A 20310-nucleotide genomic window follows, 5' to 3' on the forward strand; every position below is an offset into this window, starting at 1 on the left:
ACAAGGGGTAATGGGTTCAAACTGAAGGAGGGGAAGTTTAGGTTAGATATTAGGAAAAAGCTTTTCCCTGTGAGGGTGGTGAGACACTGGCACAGGTTGCCCAGGGAGGCTGTGGCTGCCCCAACCCTGGTGGTGTTCAAAGCCAGGCCTGATGAGCCTTGAGCAACCTGCTCTGGTCCATTCCCACCCCTAAAATTCTCTGGTTCTATGAATTGTTCCCTTCCCTAATAGAAGTGGTCTCACCCAGCAGAGGTTTAGTGGCAGTAATTTCACCAGACTGAGCTGCAATTCAGGAATACAATTGTGTTTCCCATAGTTCTGTTCCTGCTGCAGGCAGGAGACTACACCTACATCTTTGCCTAAGGAACAGCAGAGCTATCCATAAAACTTCCTTCCTGTCTGTGAGAATAGGAAGAAGAAAGATGGGGGAGGGGGGAAAAAAAAGCAAAAAGCCACACCAAGGCTTAAACAATACTTTGCAGCTTAACCTTCCCTTTTAGTAGCTGTAAAACACTTATTTAGCCCCAGTGAGTGTCCTGGTGCAGCAGTGCAGATCACCATCCCTGTTTGCAGTTCATGTCAGACCCTGGGTTAGTTCCAGTCCTTTTTTTCAGCAGCTGTTACTATTTTCCAATCCTGCCTTCTGTTCAGCTTTCCCAAGGGAACTCTGCCAAGCATAAGATTCCCATTTCCATTGCTTTTCTCTGTAACTCTCCCTCCCTCCCTGTGGTCCAGAGATTTGTTGGTTCTACAGTCAGTACATTATTCATTATTAAAGATGTTTGATCAAGCTATGGAAAATCAGAGTGAAAAATGCTGCTTTGAGCAGTTAATAAAAATAACTGTATCAAGTGTCCAGTGTTCTTCTGTGGCAGTAGCTCACTGAGGGAGGCACCTGGAATTCTTAGCTAGTGTGAATCCAAAAAATGAGGCTGTCCCCAGCACCCAGGAGGTTTTTCCTTCTGATTCTCTTTGAAAGCTGTATGGGAATAAGAACAGAGTGGGGAGGAGGGAAAGCAAACTGGATTTACACAGCACTGCTTATCTGGGTACAAATAACCATTGCTGCTGCTGGTTTGAAGAGCATTGAAAAGGGGAGAAAACACCACAAAAATTAACTTCATGCTTTTAGCACTTTATGGCACCTGATACAAAAGTCAGCATTTGAAACTCTCAAGTCTCTGACCCTGAGTCTCTAAGTTGCTGGTAAATTTGTACCCTATTTTATCCATCTTTTAGGATAAGAGGATCATCACCTTCCAGCTGTGGCTCAAGTCCACTGAACATCACGAGCACACCACCACCTGACACATCCTCCCCAGGGGGCAAGAAGGTAAGAACAAGCTTTACCCACAGCCTCGAGGCAGCAGTGACAAGTGCTGGGGGATTGTGCTTGGAACATCACACCTGCTGGGGGCTTGGCTGAAAAACCCTGAGTCAAAGTACTTTGGTGACCAAAATCCCTTTACAGGAGTGCCTGAAGTGCAGAGAGTAGTTCCCAAACACCAGAAGCTTTTGAAATCCACCTGCTCTTTAGGTTATTTTATTTTGTAGCAGAGCTCCAAGGACTCTTCTCACCTCTCTCTGCCCTGCAGAACCTCAACACCCCACACACTGCTGATGTCTGGCAGTGCTGTCACTGGAGCATGGGCTGGGCTCACCCCAGTGTTTCTGTACTGCTGCAGCACAAAATATGACAATTAGATGCTTTGCTGTGCACTGAGTGTATTTTTAAGTCAATACTGTGCCTTGCTCTGAGATTGCTTGAGTAGCACTCAGGTGCCATCACTGACACTTACCCACCTGAACACTTGTCCTGGCTCCTTTCAGTCATCTGCAAATTGCTGCTTAGGGTAGTTATTTCCAAGGCAGGGAGAGCACTTATCCAAGTCCTTATACACTGCCTCAGACTTACTTAACCTTTTTTCCCCAGAAATGATGATGATTATACATAAGAATTGCTTGTACTTGAACATACAGTTGACAGTAAATATTTCTGTCTATTCTTGGCTTGCTTTGTTCTTGAAAGAACTTGTAGTTGGAACAGAGTTATAATTCTAGTTATAGTTATTCTTGCTCTTTGTCCTACGATATTCAACATGTACATGTAGTAGGAGCTGCTGGAATGGATATATTCCCTTGCTAGTTAAGAATTTCAGGGAAGGCTTTTCCATTTCTGGTGAGCTCTGCTGGACACTGCAGTCCTGCTCTGCACCAAGAAATGGTTACACTCCTGACCCAGGAGCTCGTGCAGTTTGCCTCTACCTGGGAGAACTATACCCTAGTTGACAGTACTTTACCTACACTGTGTAAGTGAGTTCAAAAGCATTTGTAGTTTGCTCTACTCACCATCATTTGCAGATGGAAATCCCCCAAGGACTTCTCCCCTAGCTCCTCACCAGTTTAGGATGGAGCACTGACTTCTCTTCTATACTAGTGGTGATATAATTTCCATCTGACATCTGCTCAATGGGTTCAGTACAGAGAAGTAACTCCTAGTTTACATCTAGTCTAATTAAGCAGCCTTTAAGTCATGATGTTTGGGGTTTTTTGGGGAAGTCAATCTACCTTATGTTGAAAATCCCAATATAGGACAATTTAGGACTCAGTGCAACATTTCATGCTGTTTTTAGCTTCTGTTTTGTTCTTTCAAGATCTTGAATGGTGGCACTCCAGACATTTCTTCAGCTGGGCTGCTCTCTGGGCAAATCCAGGATAGTTCTGGTTACCCATATTCCGACAACTCCTCTATTCTGGGTAAGTGAAGTCACACAGTGACACAGACACTGTCACAAGGTGCTTGTTTCTAGCAGTAACTTGCTCTTACCATCTGCAGCTCAGGCACAGAGCCCCTCACCAGGCACTCATGTTGCTGAGGAGGAGCCTGGCAGCCTATTTTGCCAATTACTTTATAGAGTCTTTTTTTTTTTTTTAAGATAGTACTTGGAAGCCTCTTTTTTTCTTGTTGAATCAGTGTGAATTATCTCAAGTCCTCACCTGCTTTTTGTGAATGCTTTCAAACAACTGCAGCCAAGAGGAAAGGTTAGGCTGACCCCTAGATGTTGAAATGTAGTCTCCTATTTGAAGTGCAGCACATCAGGTTGTCCTTCTCAGGCACATTGGGAGTGAGCTGGCCTGTCTCCTCTGCCCCCAGCTGGCAGTGAGCCCCTGAAACACACTGAGAGTCCCCAAAGAGTTGGGCCCGTTCAGATATTCTACCCCAAGTCATACACAAGTGTCCTTGGGGCATTTCACTTCCTAAGTAGTGACCTGCTGTGCCTCCTGTGTTTGCCCTTCAGGGGAGAACTCCCACATTGGCATCGACATGATCGACACGGACCAGGGCTCGAGCAGCCCCAGCAACGACGAGGCAGCCATGGCTGTGATCATGAGTCTCCTGGAGGCAGATGCAGGGCTGGGGGGCCCTGTGGACTTCAGTGACCTGCCCTGGCCCTTGTAAATGATGCACCACCTGACTTGGACACCCAAATCTCAAAGTGCATTTACTGGTGGAGTTCTACAGTCTGTGAAACGTGTTGGACTGAGAAGCTTTTATGTGGGAATTTCATAAAAGCTGTGTCAGAATGCAACTCATCCTACCATGTGTAACTTCAGACAAAGTGGAATAACTTGCTCCAGTGTTCTGTGTTGATTTGGTTAGCTGTGTATAGCTTGCAATACTTGTATATTTTGGATTCTGTTGTTTGAAATTTTTTTTTTTAAATCACTGTGCGACTCACTGGCATCAGTGGTAGCTTTTATATGCAAATGACCATTTCAGATGTATGGTGTGTTTTTACACTGCAAAACAGTCCCCATGTGGATATTTCTTATACTAATTGTACCATAAAGCTGTTTATTCTTTCTTGTAAGAATCCTTTACTATAAATATTGTTAAAGTGTAATGTATTAGACAGTTAAATATTTTTAAAATAAATGTTTCCCTTGTTCTAAGATGGAGCATTTACTTTGATAAATAAATTTGATAAAACCCTGCTGAAGGTGCATGCTAGAAGCAGTTGGTATTTAGCTTTTTTTTAGCCTTGGGGGACAAGAAAGAAAAACAAATGCCTTACCATAAACTCACATGACTTTGTCACAGTCTACATTTGGAGAGGAGCTATTTTTACTTACCCCTAGCTTCGAGTTTACACTAAGAAAAGCCCTAGGGGAGGGTGGGTAGGTTGAAATAAAGAGAACCTGGTAACATCAGCCTAAGAAATTCTTAGTTATCACTTAATACTAACCATCCTTGCCTGAGGAAAGAAAAGACTTGGTTATCACTTAATATTAACCATCCTTGCCTGAGGAAAGAAAAGCAACTCCTTTCCCACTTCATCATTCACAGATAATTCAAGCCCGTTAAAATAATGGAAACTTTATTTGCATGAAAAACTTGTTTACAATCATTAATAAATGAAGAATGAACCATCTGCATTTTCCTATTTCATGACACTTATGAAAAATGTATTAAATAAATATTTGTGAACAGCTTAAGGTAAGGCAAAATTGAAGATAAAGCCCCTATCTGTTGTTCACAAGTTTTGACCATGGCTCACGCTGCAAACGAGTGAAAAAATTCACTAAAGAACTTGAACAAGATGTTAACGTGGGTCCTTGAATCACATCCTCAATCCAAAAACCCAGCAGGAAGTAGTTTTGTGCTCAACCATATACAGTAACTTGAAAAGGGTCAATCTATTCAGAGCAAAACTATGTACAGTTAATACCTTTGATAGAAGCACTTTGTTAGTATTGTGCAATACATTTATAAAAAATGGCTTCAAATTCCATTTCTCAACCACTTGTAAAGTGCTACTATCAATTCCAACTCTGCATTCTAACCCCTGTGTAACAACACTGATGCACAGCAGCCACCAGCATCCCCCTGGGAGAGGATGGGTTAAGAGTGAGGACAGTCCAGCATACAAATCACCAACGCCACAAACCTACTGGTAAACACGGACACGTATGTAACTGTAACCCAGGTGTTTGATCTGTACTCCTCCAAAAACCACCAGGGACTCCCTTTGGTCTTTTCAAAGGTCCAGACTGCAATATCCTAAACACTGTTACACAATGGAAAAAACTGGACTTGCAGTGTAGAATGAGTTGAGTACAGTCACTGGAAGGAGCATGCTTTAGTTTTTAGGCAGAGTCTGGATCAGAGCGGTGGGTTCTGTCCCTCAGCATCCAGCTCACTGTTAGTAGGGGCAGGATGGATGGGCAGAATATCCAGCTCATCCACCTGGGGGGTTGGGTGCATCACCACCAGCTGGTCCTGGGGGATATCTGCCGCCGCCGCCGCCAGGTTGGTGATGGATTTGCTCTTCACGCACTGGAAGTCAACGTGACGACTCTTCCCCTCCTCCTTCTCCCAGGACATCCTAATGAAAGGCCTTTGCACGTAGTTGTAGATCACCTCTGGCCTTCCCCCTGGTCGTTTCTTCACCTTCTCCTTGTAGGTGGGGTACCCTAAGGCACAGAGCACAGCACACGTCAGGGCTGAGCACGGTGAGGAGCAGCTCTCACCACCAACACCCTCGTGGTGTTCTCAGCCAAACCACGAACCAAGGTGGGAGGAAAGGCTACAGTGCCAGGGATAACAAACACATTGCCACCACACAACTCTTCCAGACCTCACAGGCCACACTATGGCTCCTTCCCTGAGCCCTGATGAGATCTCAGCAGCAGAGAACAGTCTCGCTCTGAGCTCTGGTTCAAGTTCCCTAGTGAAATCCCAGCACATTCCTCCCAGCTTCCCAAATGGTGAAAAGGCATCAATTTTAGACAAACTGTGAGTTCTGGTTATGTTGGGTTCAAGTTCTCTCTCTCCCCTCAGCCCCAGCAATAATGTTCCTTTCACACATCATTACAGGGCAGCAGCAATACAGTTTGGTCCAACAGTTCTTTGTCTAAACCAAGAAATGCCATCAGAAATGATCTGCCATCAGCAGCACTACAGACACAGCCAGTTCCTGCCTAGCTGGAGGCCTGACAGCCTGAAGGCTCTCACCTTCTTCAGCTGAAATGACTTTTTTTAGAGCTCACCACCAGTTAAAAGCATTTCCTTTTGACTGGCAAATTGCAAATGTAACTATGACAACTTGGTGAGTGAATGATAGAAATGCTGCAAATCACAAAGGCTGGATTTGAAAACATTTGGGTCACTGCTCAGGAGCAGAATGTAATGCCAAGAAACCCAGTTCTTAGAGTCCTGATAAAAACCTAAGCCTACCTAATGAGATATTCCAGACCAACCTCCTAACTCACAAGATCTTTATTTCTGAGCAGTAATTCTTTGCACTCCAATGATCCATTTGATAGTTTCGTATCTCCTGACAGAAAATACTGACTGCCACTTTACAGGAAATGTCCTGAAAAGGACACCAGGCCAGGAACACAATACAGAAAGCCATAAAAATGCATTGATACTTCAAACAAAGTGCAGAGATTTTGTGTGAAAACTAAAGCAGCAGCCAAATCCACCTCGGAACCAGGCAGGAGCCTCTAACTGGGCTCTCCAGCTGGGCCAGTGCTCACTGGGTGCCATTCCCTCTCTGCCATCCAACCCCAACCCTTGTTTTTCCAGCCCCAGAGCAGAGCAGTGCAGCCCCAGGGAGTGAGTGCAGTGCTGCCCTTACCTTCGATCCCTAGACGGATCTTCTTGAGCCCTCGTTCCTTCAGGACAGACTTGGCCACGTCTCTGTTTTCAATGTATTTGAAGAATCTATACAATTTTGTGCTGTAAATAACTGAAAATACATTTTAATGAGAAAACATCTGTATTCAAGTATTAGGCTTCTTGCCTCAAAACACAGAAATTCAGCTTTTCCATTGTTTGGCTTTACTCGAGTATTTCTGTTTCAGAATAGAGACCCAGAACTCTGGAGAGCAGTGGCTGAAGGCACTGTGAAATGGGTTGGTTGCACATGGTTTATTCCCCCTCTCAATTTAATCTGTTTTATAAATTTAGAGTTTGGGGTTTGGTTTTTTTGGAAGGCAAGAGGTCAATTCACAGAACAAACCACAATTATATACTCCCAACCTCCACACCTCTTGATTTTTTTTTCCTTTTTGATAAAAGTCCTGAAAAACATCAGCAGAACAAGAGGGACACCTTCCCTACAAGAAGGGAGTGGGGCTATCAATCCCACACAGCTGCAGAGATGCAGAGTAGAGATGGAAAAGGGAAGTGTGTGCCTAATTACACAGAGTTGGGGTATTTTTAATTGACATCTTTGAGACATAAAGATCCTAGAAACCTGAGCCAATTGTGTGACTCTGTGAGAACAGCTGCAGGTTTGCATCCTCCAAAACTTTCATCTTTTTGTGTTGGTACTTTAGGTTTTTTGAATTGAAAAACAACAGCAACCAAAAAAAAAACCAAGAAATAAAACTAATAATTTGAAGAGACTTCTGGGAAGATTATGTATTACTGGAGTACAAAGAGTATCTCAAACTCCCACCTACCCTCACAAACCCCCAAACTCCACATTTTCACACTGGAAGAACATTTTCAGGGACATGGAGAGCACAGACACAGGGAAGAGTATTCCATTCACAGGTGCTTAAACTCATCCCTACACACAACTGTAATACTCCTAAAATAACACCACTTGTTTTCTCCCCCAAAAAAATCCTCTACTTGTTCTCCCCCAGTAAACATGACTCCTACCCATTTTTCTCACCAAACTCTTTCTGAACAAGTATCTCCTTTCCCCCCGTTGGCTGACAACACCTTAATAATATTAACTTTTCTTTTTAATTAATTTGAACATAACATGCAACTGTGAAGCAAAATATTAAGCAGAACTACCCATACTAAGAGTTGGGGTGTTTTTTTGTGAGGCATTAGAGATGTTGTAAAAACTTGGCTAACAGCACTTATGTACCAACCACCATGAAATCAGCACATTCACTGCCACGGCACAGCTCGGTGCAAACAATGGCAACACACTTACTTTGTGAATATTCCTCTCCCATTTGTGGAGGATACTCTTCATCCCAGTCAACAACATCATCATCTGTCAGCACAACAATGTGGCACTCCCTCTCCCCACTCTGGGCACTGGCTACCATCAGTGGGAGAATCATTTCTTCCAGGTAGAACTCGAATTGCTTGCGAGCACCATCGTTTGACAGTTCATGCATGAGGGCACCTGCAAGAAAAATTTAAGTGTGGCCACATTTGAAAGGTTGAAGATGAAGGCAGGAATAAGAAACACAAGAGTTCTGTTCACCTTGCAGCATTTCCTGCACATAGCTGTAAAGACACTTAGTCTATTTGTTTGTCTACATTCACAACTTTTTCAAATATTTACCAGAAGCCACAGCAGAACTCCTAACTAACAGCACAGTCCTGCAGATGCTAAACTGGCAGAGGAGTGACTTCAAGGAGATCTCCTTCATGTTTTACTACTGCTAAGCATTTTGTCCAAGACTCCCCTTGGCTTTCCTGAAAGAAACATTATTTAAGCCAGTTGCTGAAAGAGCAGAGCACACAACCCACACTTCCTGAGCAGCAGCTTAAAAACAAAGCCTCTCAAAGCCCTCCCAGCATGAGCTGCTAAATCCCTCTGCTAGGGACAGAGTGCTCCAGCACTGCTGGGGAAGGCACAGATCCCCACCCAGCCCTTCCTGCAGGGGAGCCACAGCCTGGGCCTGTGCTGGACACACCATGGCATCACAGGCCACGACAGCTCAGCACTGGCCAAAGCTCTGGCTGTGCTCAGGGTCAGAAGGAGTAGAAGAGAGCAGGACATGCTGGGAGCCATGGTGCACCCTGCCCCACCAGTAAAGCTGTGCTGCTTTGGCCAGGGACACAGCTTGATTCACTCAGGCAAGGCATTGAGAAAATTATCCTCTCTTGTCCTGAGCGAAAACAGATACCACTGAATGTTACTGGATCTGTATTGCACATGCAACAATAGAGTGTAAGTGTTTCATGGGGCTGCCCACAGCAGAGAGTGAGGCACTGAATATCAGACATCATTTTCCAAAAGCTTTGGGGCTTTCTTACACAAGAGACAAAGAGGTTTTCAAGCTGAGACTGGATGTGGCACTTAGTGCCATGGTCTAGTAACCACAGTAGGGTTGGACTCGTGATCCTTGAGGTCTCTTCCAACCTGGCTGATTCTATGATTGTTCATGCAGTGTCAGCCACATTCCTTACTTCAGGAAAGGACAGGATTTGGAATTCACACACACACACATTTGCTTAAGTCAATCTGTGTAATTCAGATTATTTTAATCGATTCTGTACTTACTGAGATCTCTGCACTTAATAGTACTGTACTCAAAAGAGATGCAGAGGTAGTCACATGCTTCTCTCAGCTCAGGAATAGATATCCCATCGGGACAGCGAATCACTCCAGTCTTGTAGTAATCCTACAGCAATGCAAACAAAACCAGAATGTACTGCAGCATTCACCAGCAGAAACATCTCATTTCTTTTACCATCCTTTCTCCACGAAGAAGCCCCATAAACCAAAGACAGCAACACGTTAAACTCTGTGAATCTTACTGCCCTCAAAGTTATGTTTTTGGAGCTGAGTTCAGAGCAGTGAGCTCTGGTTAAAATCATTTTTTTAAGTGCCAGCTATTACCACTGATCACCTTCGTGCATGCATGTTGCCTCTTCTCTGTACTTCACCCAGTTCTTGCTACTCCAAGTCTGCTGAACAGCAGCACAGCAGCTCCACTTCTTTGTGTGGGTATGAAATACCTAAGGGGCCGTTTTCATCTCACACTGAAGTTTGTTTTAGCCCTGTTAGCTGCACTAAGCACTGCACACAGGAGAAGGAGAACTGATTCTTGGCAGGCAGTAGCTTTTGGGTTCGTTTCCTGTGTGTTTTCTCTCTCCCTGGCTGTCACATGCTCATGTCTAGAAAACCCAGGGGGTTTCATATCTAGTATTTTTTCCCCCTCTACAACAGAGCAGAGCAGAATCTGTGCCACCCCCAGAGCCCAGCTATGTAAGCAAGGCTGAATCCAGAAGTGATGCCTCTTAATACTCACAGTACTTGTCCTACCAGTACTTGCCCCTAAAAACTCACCAGAATAGCACGAAACACAGTGGAACCAATTCCTTCAGCAACTTCATACTCTCCTTTCTCATTAGGACGTGTAAAGTTATGTTCTCTGCCTGACCCAAACATCCTGCACAAGAATCAAAGTAATCTGGTTAGAATTCCTTACCATGACTCTTCTTTTCTTTTGTAAATCAGAAAAGTCAAATGTCACAAATAGTACCAAAATGGCAGGGAAAAAACGGTCTGTTCCATGTCACATGTATGTACACTGTTCAGTTTAGTTCTTGCTTAGCAGGACTACTAGAAAACAAAGCAGGGCAGTGTAACTCAAGGAAGTCTAGTTCTATTCTTCAGTCTGAACATGCCAATCCCCTCTGATCAAAACAAGAGTTAGACCAGGCCATTCCCTGGTGAATTCCCTCGGTGAAATTCTCATTATTTAAAGCCATTTCAGGTAAGGTAAGAAAAAGAACAGTGTTCAAGTACATGTGACTCAGTTTCCTTGAAGAGATTTAGTTAATTCCAAAGATGCAATAACTTCTGATGGAAGGGAGAGATACTTAAGGGCAGCATGTGCAGCCTTTTCTCCCTGCTGGGATGCAAGGAAAGTTAGACTAAGGAGAAAACTAAAAGACTCTAACAGCATGTAACATTTACAAAGACACCTCTGATACAGAATTGTATCCTATGCTTACCAAAAGTTTTGCCATCTACTGATTTATTGACAAACACACCCCCATGGCAAAGCTTTGCCCTCATACACATGACCCAGAGCAGCAGAGTTGGTGGAACTGAGTGTTTAGAATGCAGAAGCCAAGTAAGTTTTCTCACTCAGTGATTTGACAGGTGTTTTCTGACTACTCTTCAGGACAAGAAGTAATATTTAGAAAAGGCAATCCAACAGGATATAGGCTTAGGGGATGTAATACATTCTTATTATAGTTACTTTTACCTCCCAGAACATATTAGCTAAGCTGTTCCTGTTCAGTGTCCTGTGAGCTGACATTGAGGGAAAGTGGGTTTATAAATAACTCGTGTTTCAGAGCAGTATTTCCCTGCCTTTATTAACCTACTTTTCAATTAGCAGGAGATAAAAATAAGCTTGTGCCTTGAACCAATCCCAAAGGGAGACTAACTCAGCATCACACAGACACAAGAAATCCAGTGCATTAGGCAGCACCACTTACTCTGGGCAGAGGAAAGGAAACTATTTGGCTGCATAACTCCACACTGACACACTCCCAGTGTGTCTGTCTGGGTATTTATTTACATGTGTTGTACATATACAAGTGCCTTAAGTTAATGACTTATATGAACTATTACATTTCCTTTCAGAGTTTCAGAGAAAGCACCTTTTGCTTTCCCTGTGACCCTTCTCCATCTCTTCACAAAGCAGAGAACCAAGGTGCTATTGATCCCACACAGTGGTGATTTAAACAGAGCAGAAATTGTTTCATCATATTTATTACCTGTATCTTGGCAAACAGATTTATATATCTATGTCTTATAATTAGTATATGTTTATGTGCTGAGAAATAGCCACATTTTACTGAAAAAGCCAAATCCAAAGTGACACAGACATAAACCTGCCTTTCTCTCCTGCCCTGAGTTTGTAAGTGATGCTCTCTGTGTTTGGGAAACACAGACCCAACCAGAATTGAAGCAAGTAAAAGTACATAATCTTTGCCCACCAAGGACACATGTGAAATATGTTGGTCATTACAGTTTCTGCAGCAAATCTCACACACATTGTGGACTTCCATTCAACTGTTGCCCATTTTGAGCGTTCATTTCTCTGCTGAGAGCTCAGGTCTGTTATACTATTTGCCATTCCCTCGTCCAAAAAGCATTTCAGAAGACAAATAGGCTGAGCTTGAATGTTGTCAGGGCAGGTCCATTAAGCAAAATAAATTCCTTCAAGGTTTTCCTCCCTGCTATTTTGAAAGAGACTATCTGTACTCACTACGTCACTTTGTTCTATGAAGGTCACAGCTTTAAAAACAAGAGGAGGAATGAAGCAGACTGAATACAGAAACAGTGCCCAGCAACAGAGAAGGAAATGAGTACATCATGAAATGTTAATTTACTTCTGAACTCTTTCCTCTACGTAACAGACATCCACTGGCCTCCCTGCCAAAAACAGAGAACTTCCATCTGATTTTTACTTAAAGCCATTGCAAACTGGTGACGTTAAACATCAGCAAGTTCAGCTGTAGCAATATGAGTTCAACAGCTATTTCAGCAGTTCAAATACCTACAAAGCATTTATGGCTCTAATCAAGAGAGATGAAGGCAAGAAAGGAACAGATACAAACCTGCCCAACATTGTATTAGGTTGTGCAGTGAAGATAGAAGGATCTACAACAAATCTGGTGTTATCCACTATGAGCGTTACTCGTTCAGACGTTCTTACATTCCGAGCTCCCTCTTTTCCATTTTCATACACAAACACCATTTCCCCACCAGTCTTGCAGCTCCCATCTGAACTGGACTGGCTGCTGTTCCTACTGCTGGTCCCCATGCTGACAACAGAACCGTTTGGGGATGTTTTCTGGGGACGAGGGCTGCTTGGTCGGGATGAGCTGTGATCCTTTTCTCGGTCTTTAGTGCGGACAAGGTGGAAGAAGAAAAAAAAACAGGAAAGGAAGTTACAGGTTTGCATGAGTTCTATGCATTTTATGTCCTTCTAGGTACAAAACCTGTCAACTTGATATGCTAAGTACAAATTATTCTGTTGAATCTACTCTGGTTAAAGAAAACTTCAAAAAATAACTGTTCATATATGAGATCCTGAAGTTTGTATCACTTAGACATCAAAGCCACCTCACCTCCCCAGTCTTTACAAGGAAAATTCAGCATTTTAGTACTGAAAAAGCAACTCAGCTTAAAGTGTAAGCTATGCACCACACCTGGTGCTTAGGGCTGTAGTTCAAAGATACAAACCACGTTTTGTCATTTGAAAGAAAACAAACCTATTTCCAAATACTTAGACCCAGCAAAATAAAGGACAAGTGTTTAGTCAATTATCTTCTTTAAAAAGTCAGATTGTTCTTGTGATTTGAACTAAATAAGAGCATCATGAAGGAATACACACTATAAACTGAAGAAAAAGTTACAACCTATCAAAAAAGAGTATTTCCAGCCCAGGGCACAGGTAGGAAATCTCTACGTTGTGTCACCAACAGATGAAGTTTTTAATTTTATTAACAAGACAGAAATCAAGTGTAGAGAATTTTAACCCTGAAATGCTCCAGATCTGAACACACCAGAATGATACTGTCTGGTTGGTGAAGTAACATTCCTGATGCAGGGAGTGAGCTGAGATTCTGCTCTCTCGTGGGACGAGTCACGGGATCTGTCGCTCGACCTGCGTCTGTCCCTCGACCTCTCGTGTCCACCACTCGCACCATGGAGACTCATTTTCGTGCAGTCCACTCCTTTAGCAACACGAGATGAGGTGCTGAAGACAGAAATAAGAGACATGGTTCAGAAATTCCGAAATGCTGAACACTACACGTTTACATTTTCAAGGCATTCACAGTCCATGTAATGTTTCCAAGATCACCCACCTCCATTTCCTTTGTTGGACTCATTTAAAAACGTGAACAATTATTCAGAACACTAAGGAGACAGCAAGAATTACCTGTTTGTTGCTGTGATCTACAGAGACACCACCTGATCAGCTGAGCCTTCCAGAACAGGTAACTCAAATACAACTGAGCATTTTATTTCAATTCTTATTTTTAAATGAAATTAAAAGTTTTTGCCAATAAAACCTATTTTGGAAAACTCTTCTCAAGGCCACAGACTTTTAGCACTGACACTTGCCCTTTACAAAGGGAGTCAGCCTTAAACCAGTTGATACATCAAGACACACCAGCCAAGAGTTTATTTCTGCACACTGGTTTTTGAGTATTCAGTTATTCTTAGCAGGAACAATAGTGAGCCACCACAACCCAGGCAGGCAGCAAATATATGAACTGTATGATTAAAGCCATAATCTACCAGACTGTCAGTAACAAGGACATTTGTTCTAAACCAGGAAATTTTCATATACCAGTTCAACATTTTTTTGATTCTGATTAAGCTGTATTACTGCAGATATTGATTACATTTTGCAGTTATTAAACCAACCAACAAAACTAGACAGTTTCAAGATCTCTCTAACTACCTAAAAACTAAGTATCAACTTGCACCAGCTCTTGTTGAATACTACAAAAAATACTTCACTTTTGTTTGTACTCTTTAGAAGGGAGAATTTTATGGCCTGTGTCCTTGAAGCCCACAGGAATTCTTAAAGCAGTTCCCTTGCTCTTTACCTTTCCAGTGTGAGCATGACAACACTCCTCACTTATGGATTTAACTGAAGAAATTCCCCAAAGCCTCAGGTACTGGGGAACCCAGACAGACGTCTGCACAGCTACAAGGTCTGACAGACCAAGAAGAGCCAGAATTTCCCAGAGGAGCCTCAATGCTCCACTTGCCGGCAGCCTGCAAATCCCATGACTTTTACCAAGAGACCTTAAACACTGCAAGGAATGCTGGAGGAATCAACAACACAAAGAGGTAAGAATGATGACCTGGCTAAGAAAAGCACAACAGATTTTAAAAGCATGAACTGTACAAGCAGGTTGAGCAGAATGTCCTCTTTTCAGGCTGCTTAGAAGTAATGACAAAAAAAAAATGATCAAGGCTATTCAAAAGAATGAACATTAGCATGAAATGTTTTGGCTTCAGGTTTCAGTGACTGATAAGAGAGAAGCTTGACTCAGAACAAAAAGGCCATGAGAGATGAGGGTTTAGCACAATGCAAAGAAATAGACTCCCGCTAAGGAACATGAGCTTCTCCCCATCCCACTGGAATGAGGGAAGGATCTCCTGTCAGATAAAGCAGAAGTTTGGTGCAGAGAGAATCTACTGCAATCCTGTTTCCTGCCAAGCTTAAAATATGCTGCAGTAAGACATGTATCTTCAGGATGTGAAGTCAGCCAAAGGTCTATTGAATAAGGTAAAAGAACTGCAAGCCTTGCTTATAGCTGGGAACACTCAGATTTACAGTCCAAGAATAAAGATGATCCAACTACTTTCATTAAAAGAAAACAGTCTTTTCCTCAGGACTCCCAGTGCAATTCTGAAGGTATTAAGATATGTAACATTTCAGCATGGCTAACGTGTCTCTTTACCTGTTTTACTTGGCTGTTAGAGGAAGGTAAATTCTCTACTATGAAAGTGAAATGTGCAAAGGTTTACACAAGTGAGATCTGCAAACCTCCCTTGCAAAAACATCAACAATTCAGGAAAACCTTTGCACCTTTCCTTGTATATATATATACACACACACATATACATACAAAATACATTATCAGAGATGTGGATTACAGCCTACAATTAAACTTGAAACCCAAGTCTGACCCTAGTTTGACCATGATGATATTCATTACTACTGCAGCTAAACCAGTAAATTGTCACTTTTTAAAAAACCATCTGTACCTCACCTGTGCATTTATACTTGCAGACCATGGTATAACCAGGTTTCCCATAAAAGGGGTGTGTATGTGTGTGGTGCTCAAACACAGACACAGTAATCCAGTGACAAAACATTTCCACAAACCCTAATAAAGCCTCATGTGATCAGGCCTCTCTGTTCAGGCAGCACTGTGATCCCAGACCTGATAACATTTCTAACCCTGCTGTGAGAAGTCAGAGTTTCGCAGGTGCCACAATTCATAGTACCAAAACGCATGACTCACTAGTTCTCAGTAGCTAAAGAGCTCAGTTTGCTTCAAATCAGGAGAACACAGTAGCAAAGGAAAGGGAACCACTGTCAGGGTGTGGAGGCTCACCATGCACTTTGGCAGAGCAGACACGAGTTACCCTTTAACAGAGAAGGCAATTAAAATCTGATTCTTAATCCAGAAAACCATCTAAAGCCACATCACCCTCTGAGCAGTGATTCAGAGTTCACACTGAAACGGGGCAAACCCTAGTTAATAATCTCTTTGCAGGAGCTGAGAACAGGTGCTACAGGAAGGAACACTGACTCAGCTGGCACCATCCTCACTCGTGCCCCAGGCAAGGACCACACACACTGGGCACAGAGACTGCCCCAGTATGGCAACTGGGGACACTTCTGCTTGCTTGCTTCTGTGTTGTACTTTCCTCCCTTTAATGCACAGATTAGTGCTAAACTGTGAGACTGGCACAGCATCTATTAGCCACAACATACAAGCCAAGCAAGATTTCAGGGAATTCACACAGTTTGGCTAGAGACAGCACCACCTGAATCATGAATTTTCACTCACCTTGGGAAGAGCCACCTAACATGTCAACCTTAAATCTCATTACTGCTAAGTTACAGTACACAAGAAACTATTTCTTTCTTGGATCTGTTGGATATATACCTGACAAAACCTCAAGTTCCATTTGTCCATCAGCATGGGCACTTGGATAAATATTACCACTGAAATGTGGCTTTGCTCTACAATAACAAGACAACTAACATGAGCTTAAATCTGAACAAAGAGAAGATAAATAGGTGGAATGCAGCATGTCAGAATAGACAGTCACTGGCTTGCCCTGAAATACCTGACTAAGAAAACTGTCACTGAGCTCTCTATCAGACTGAAAAAAGAGCTACATCTGTGGCCAGTACATACAAAACATCACCTGTGACTATTTCCCTGTAAAGAGGCTTTAGAAGAAGTTGCAAGTGTTCAAACAAAAGAAGACATCCGAACTACCAACTAATTTTGATTTTTCTGACATGCATGCATGCTTGTTGATAACATCATCTTTTCCCCCTCTAACAAAGCTGCTGGGGCCAGGAGGCTGTTTCCACAGGGAAAGGCAAAAAGCCTTCACTCCATACCAGTAGTGTGAGGGACTAACTGCAGATCTGTCCCCAGCGACGTGGGCAAGACAAAGTGGCACTGAGGAGGGAGTTCCACACAGCTTCCTCCACCAAGGGACACAGCACTGGCCACAGCAGAGCTGCCCCTTTGCACAAGTACTGTGGCTGACAGAAGCATTGTGCAGACCAGATACAGCACCAGCACTTCTCAAACAGCAGACAAAGAGATGTGCTGGGAAGCTGTGGGGCTCATGTGGCACTTGGCTGCCACAGCATATCAACCTGTAATTTCAGCCTACAACACTCCCTGATGCTCTGCACTCTGCCTTGCCTAAAGCCTCCCAGAAAGTCATTACAGCTTCTGATCTCTATCTCACTCTGCAAAGGAGCATTTGCAAAGTCAACTTTCAATTAACTCCTCAGCTGATGCCCACCAGCTGCACACTGTGCTGTGTGAGCCACTTGAGGCACAGCACCAGTCTATAAGCAAAATTTTCTCCTGCATATTTAATAACACATTGCATTTAATTTAAAAGCATAAGGAAAAAAAACCCTGAACCAAACCAACATTTTAAACTCACAGCCTCATTTCCCCATTCACTAAAGCTGGAAAAAGCCCCAAATACCTAAGACCACTTAGGATGCAAAAGTTGATAAAGGGAAGTGTCTTATTTTATCAATTAGTTTTCTCCAGGGAGGGGAAAAACCAAACACAAAAGCAAAAATCAAACCCAAACCAAAACAATCAAATAATCCTGTGACTATTAGTATATTTAGGCAATCTTCATGAGTTCAATACACATTTTTTTTCCCTGGCTCCAAAGGAATATTGGACCATGAGCACTACACCCATTCAAGACAAGTCAGTGGCAGAATTTATCTTCCCCCTCGCACAGGGATCAGGGAAGCTCTGCCTTTGTAAAAGGATGAGGCATTTTCTTTAAAAGCAACATGAAGAAAATGAAATAAGCTAAAATTTTATTTCAGCAAACCCATTTAATATGATGTGAAGGAGGGAAAAAAAAGTACCATCAAAATGGCACACTTGTCATACTGCTAAGCTTCCTATTTTTGTAGTAAGGGAAGAGCTGTTTTTAAAAAATGTAAATGCTCTTCAATTTAATGATGCTTTGGAGTCATCTGTGGAAGGAGAGCTTCAGTTTGTCTTCATACATAACAACATATTGCTCAGAATATATTACTAATTATTAAAAGAAGTCATTAAACTGAATTAATCTACTGCCAAAAACAATTAGCATGTATTCCAATACAAAAACTGCATGTGCATCCCACTGAATTCTGCCAATAAACACACTTGTTTTATAAAATCACCTCTTGCCTACACGGAATTATGGTGCTAAACCAATATACTTGTTACCCCCAGACCCCCCTGAAACCTTAAATAAAAGGATGCAGCATTAGAATATTAACCAAGATTTTTACCCTTTTCCCCCCCATCTTTATGCTCTAAAACTTGTATCAGCTCTTCTTAAAATACAAACTTAGATCCAACCCTTTCCCAAGATGAATCACATAATCAACACTTGTAGAATCAGGATAAAGAGCTTTATCTCTACACTAAGTTGCAGATAGCATGCTCTAAGGCTTAAGAAGAAATCTCTTCTGCTCACATTGCCAGGACTTACACAACAACAATGCCCATGCCCCTCTCCCTCCCCCTGAAGTCTGTTCTTTGTCAGCAGATGACATTTCCATTGACCTGTGCACACAAAGGACAGTACTTTTCCTTCTCCTCATTCTTCTCCTGAATAATGCCCACAGATTATTCCTGGTAAATACGCACCTTCCTCTCGTGTCTATCAGGGAAGGAACACAAAAGCAGGGAAATAATTTCGGAATCAGAGCACAAAGGAATTCTGTTCCCTCCAACAAGGCAGCTTTGAGAGCCGGATCAGCATCCTTTGGCATTACTTGTTAAGTTCAGCATATTTGATGTTTCCATCCTTTCTTCAGGAGTTCACTGCACCACCAGCGAGCTTCACTTCCTCCTCCATCATCCTCCCGTCAAGGAGAAGCCACCGCAGCCCATTACGCGTGGAGAGACGCCAACCCCCAGATATTAATTCGATTCAGTTCCTCAGCCACTGACTCAGCCATGCGTAGTGCAACGCTGACGTGTGACCCCGCAGAGCTCCCGCCAGCTGAACCCATCCCTGTGGAGCTGCCATTGGGCACTGGCACTGACAGGCAGCACCGGCAGCCACGGACCATCTGCGGAGCGACTCCTGCTCCCGCAGCTCCGCGGGCTCCGCGCACCCCAAAGGTTCGCGCTAACTTCGCTCCCGTCGCGGCTCTCCTTCCTCGCTGGGATCCTTCAGGACAGAACAACCCACACGAGTTTCGAGGGGATGGTTAGTTTGTGCCTGCAAAGTCTGCCTGGATTAATGTCTGAAATGAATTCACCTTTCGCTGAGTTCACAGGCAGGGACAGCAATAGTCTTTTGAGAACAAGGCAGCACAACCTCCATTTTTTTAACTAAAAACATCCCTTTTCCCGCAAGACCCTCTGTTTTTTTAATTACAAACATCCCTTTTCCAGCAAGAACCTCCATTTTTTTAACTACAAACATCCCTTTTTCAGCAAGCCAGGAAAAATACCCCGTGCTTCGTGGCAATCTAAATATTATTAGTATATAATTACACTAATCAGTGTATTTACCAATCAGAAATCAGTTCACCAACTCCTGAAATGCATCTTCACATCAATAGGTCATCAGACACTTGACAAGTCGAGCACAAAAAGCAGCAGAGCAAATTGATGCAGGAGTCAGGGGAAAATTCTCTAAAGGTTTTTTTTCTTTTGGGGGAGGATAAGTAAGGATTACGTGACAGCTTTTTTAAAATCATTCTTTTTAGAATGTCTGTAGGCTGTTTTAAGGAGCCACGATACACTGGAAGAACAGTTTAAAAGACCTAATAATAAATAAAAATCACGATGTCGTAAGTGGTAGAGTGGAAATCACCACGTGAAGGAGGGGAAGGGGATTGTTCAGCAAATGACTGCTGTTATGACGAGGGAAGTCAGTAAGAGACTTGTGACTAGAAAGGCAGGGAAACATCAGCATTCTAGAGCCAAGTGTCAGCTCTTTAGGCATGAAAGGAAAATTCCTGCTCATACAGTTTTCAATTACCTGAGCCAGTGAGTTTTGTCCTGGTTTCAGGGTCTTGTGAAGGTTCACACAAGCACCTCCCCCACGCCCCAGGGCAAGAATAACTGTCAGCCTCCTAAGCCTTTTCTTCCCTTCAAAATAAGCCAGGGAAGACATGGCTATAATAAGCTGTATGGAAAGCATGCTGGAAAAACCTCTCTCAGGCTTTCTTTTTGCCTCTAACAGAACAGTCTCCCAGCAGCAAGCACAAGTGCAAGCACAGGCAGGTTCTTTCAGCACTGGGTCCCTACACAGC

The 20310-nt window shown here is 43.0% G+C and overlaps 2 protein-coding genes across 6 annotated transcripts in view; one reads left to right on the forward strand and one right to left on the reverse strand.

Annotated features, from left to right (window-relative positions):
- Positions 1 to 4015, forward strand: part of ARNTL (aryl hydrocarbon receptor nuclear translocator-like) — a 26517-nt gene extending 22502 nt beyond the window's left edge. For all 3 annotated transcript variants that reach the window (XM_009069527.1, XM_009069528.1, XM_009069529.1), the window contains 3 exons: positions 1240 to 1333; positions 2655 to 2757; positions 3300 to 4015. In XM_009069527.1, the coding sequence (XP_009067775.1) occupies positions 1240 to 1333; positions 2655 to 2757; positions 3300 to 3460 (358 nt within the window). In that variant the 3' untranslated portion in view covers positions 3461 to 4015. The remainder of the gene's footprint in view (positions 1 to 1239; positions 1334 to 2654; positions 2758 to 3299) is intronic.
- A 332-nt stretch (positions 4016 to 4347) lies between these two features.
- BTBD10 (BTB (POZ) domain containing 10) overlaps positions 4348 to 20310 on the reverse strand; it is a 21469-nt gene continuing 5506 nt past the window's right edge. The window contains exons 1-8 of one of the 3 annotated variants that reach the window (XM_009069530.1): positions 18689 to 18983; positions 13301 to 13494; positions 12350 to 12635; positions 10059 to 10161; positions 9270 to 9390; positions 7965 to 8162; positions 6645 to 6755; positions 4348 to 5475 (exon numbers count right to left, since the gene is read on the reverse strand). In XM_009069530.1, the coding sequence (XP_009067778.1) occupies positions 5165 to 5475; positions 6645 to 6755; positions 7965 to 8162; positions 9270 to 9390; positions 10059 to 10161; positions 12350 to 12635; positions 13301 to 13494; positions 18689 to 18813 (1449 nt within the window). In that variant the 5' untranslated portion in view covers positions 18814 to 18983 and the 3' untranslated portion in view covers positions 4348 to 5164. Of the gene's footprint in view, positions 5476 to 6644; positions 6756 to 7964; positions 8163 to 9269; positions 9391 to 10058; positions 10162 to 12349; positions 12636 to 13300; positions 13495 to 16288; positions 16303 to 18688; positions 18984 to 20310 lie in introns of those variants that run through there. The other 2 variants (XM_009069531.1, XM_009069532.1) reach the window with 2 other exon arrangements.

This window comes from Acanthisitta chloris, unplaced genomic scaffold (assembly GCF_000695815.1).
Source record: "Acanthisitta chloris isolate BGI_N310 unplaced genomic scaffold, ASM69581v1 scaffold6402, whole genome shotgun sequence".
Taxonomy (NCBI): domain Eukaryota; kingdom Metazoa; phylum Chordata; class Aves; order Passeriformes; family Acanthisittidae; genus Acanthisitta; species Acanthisitta chloris.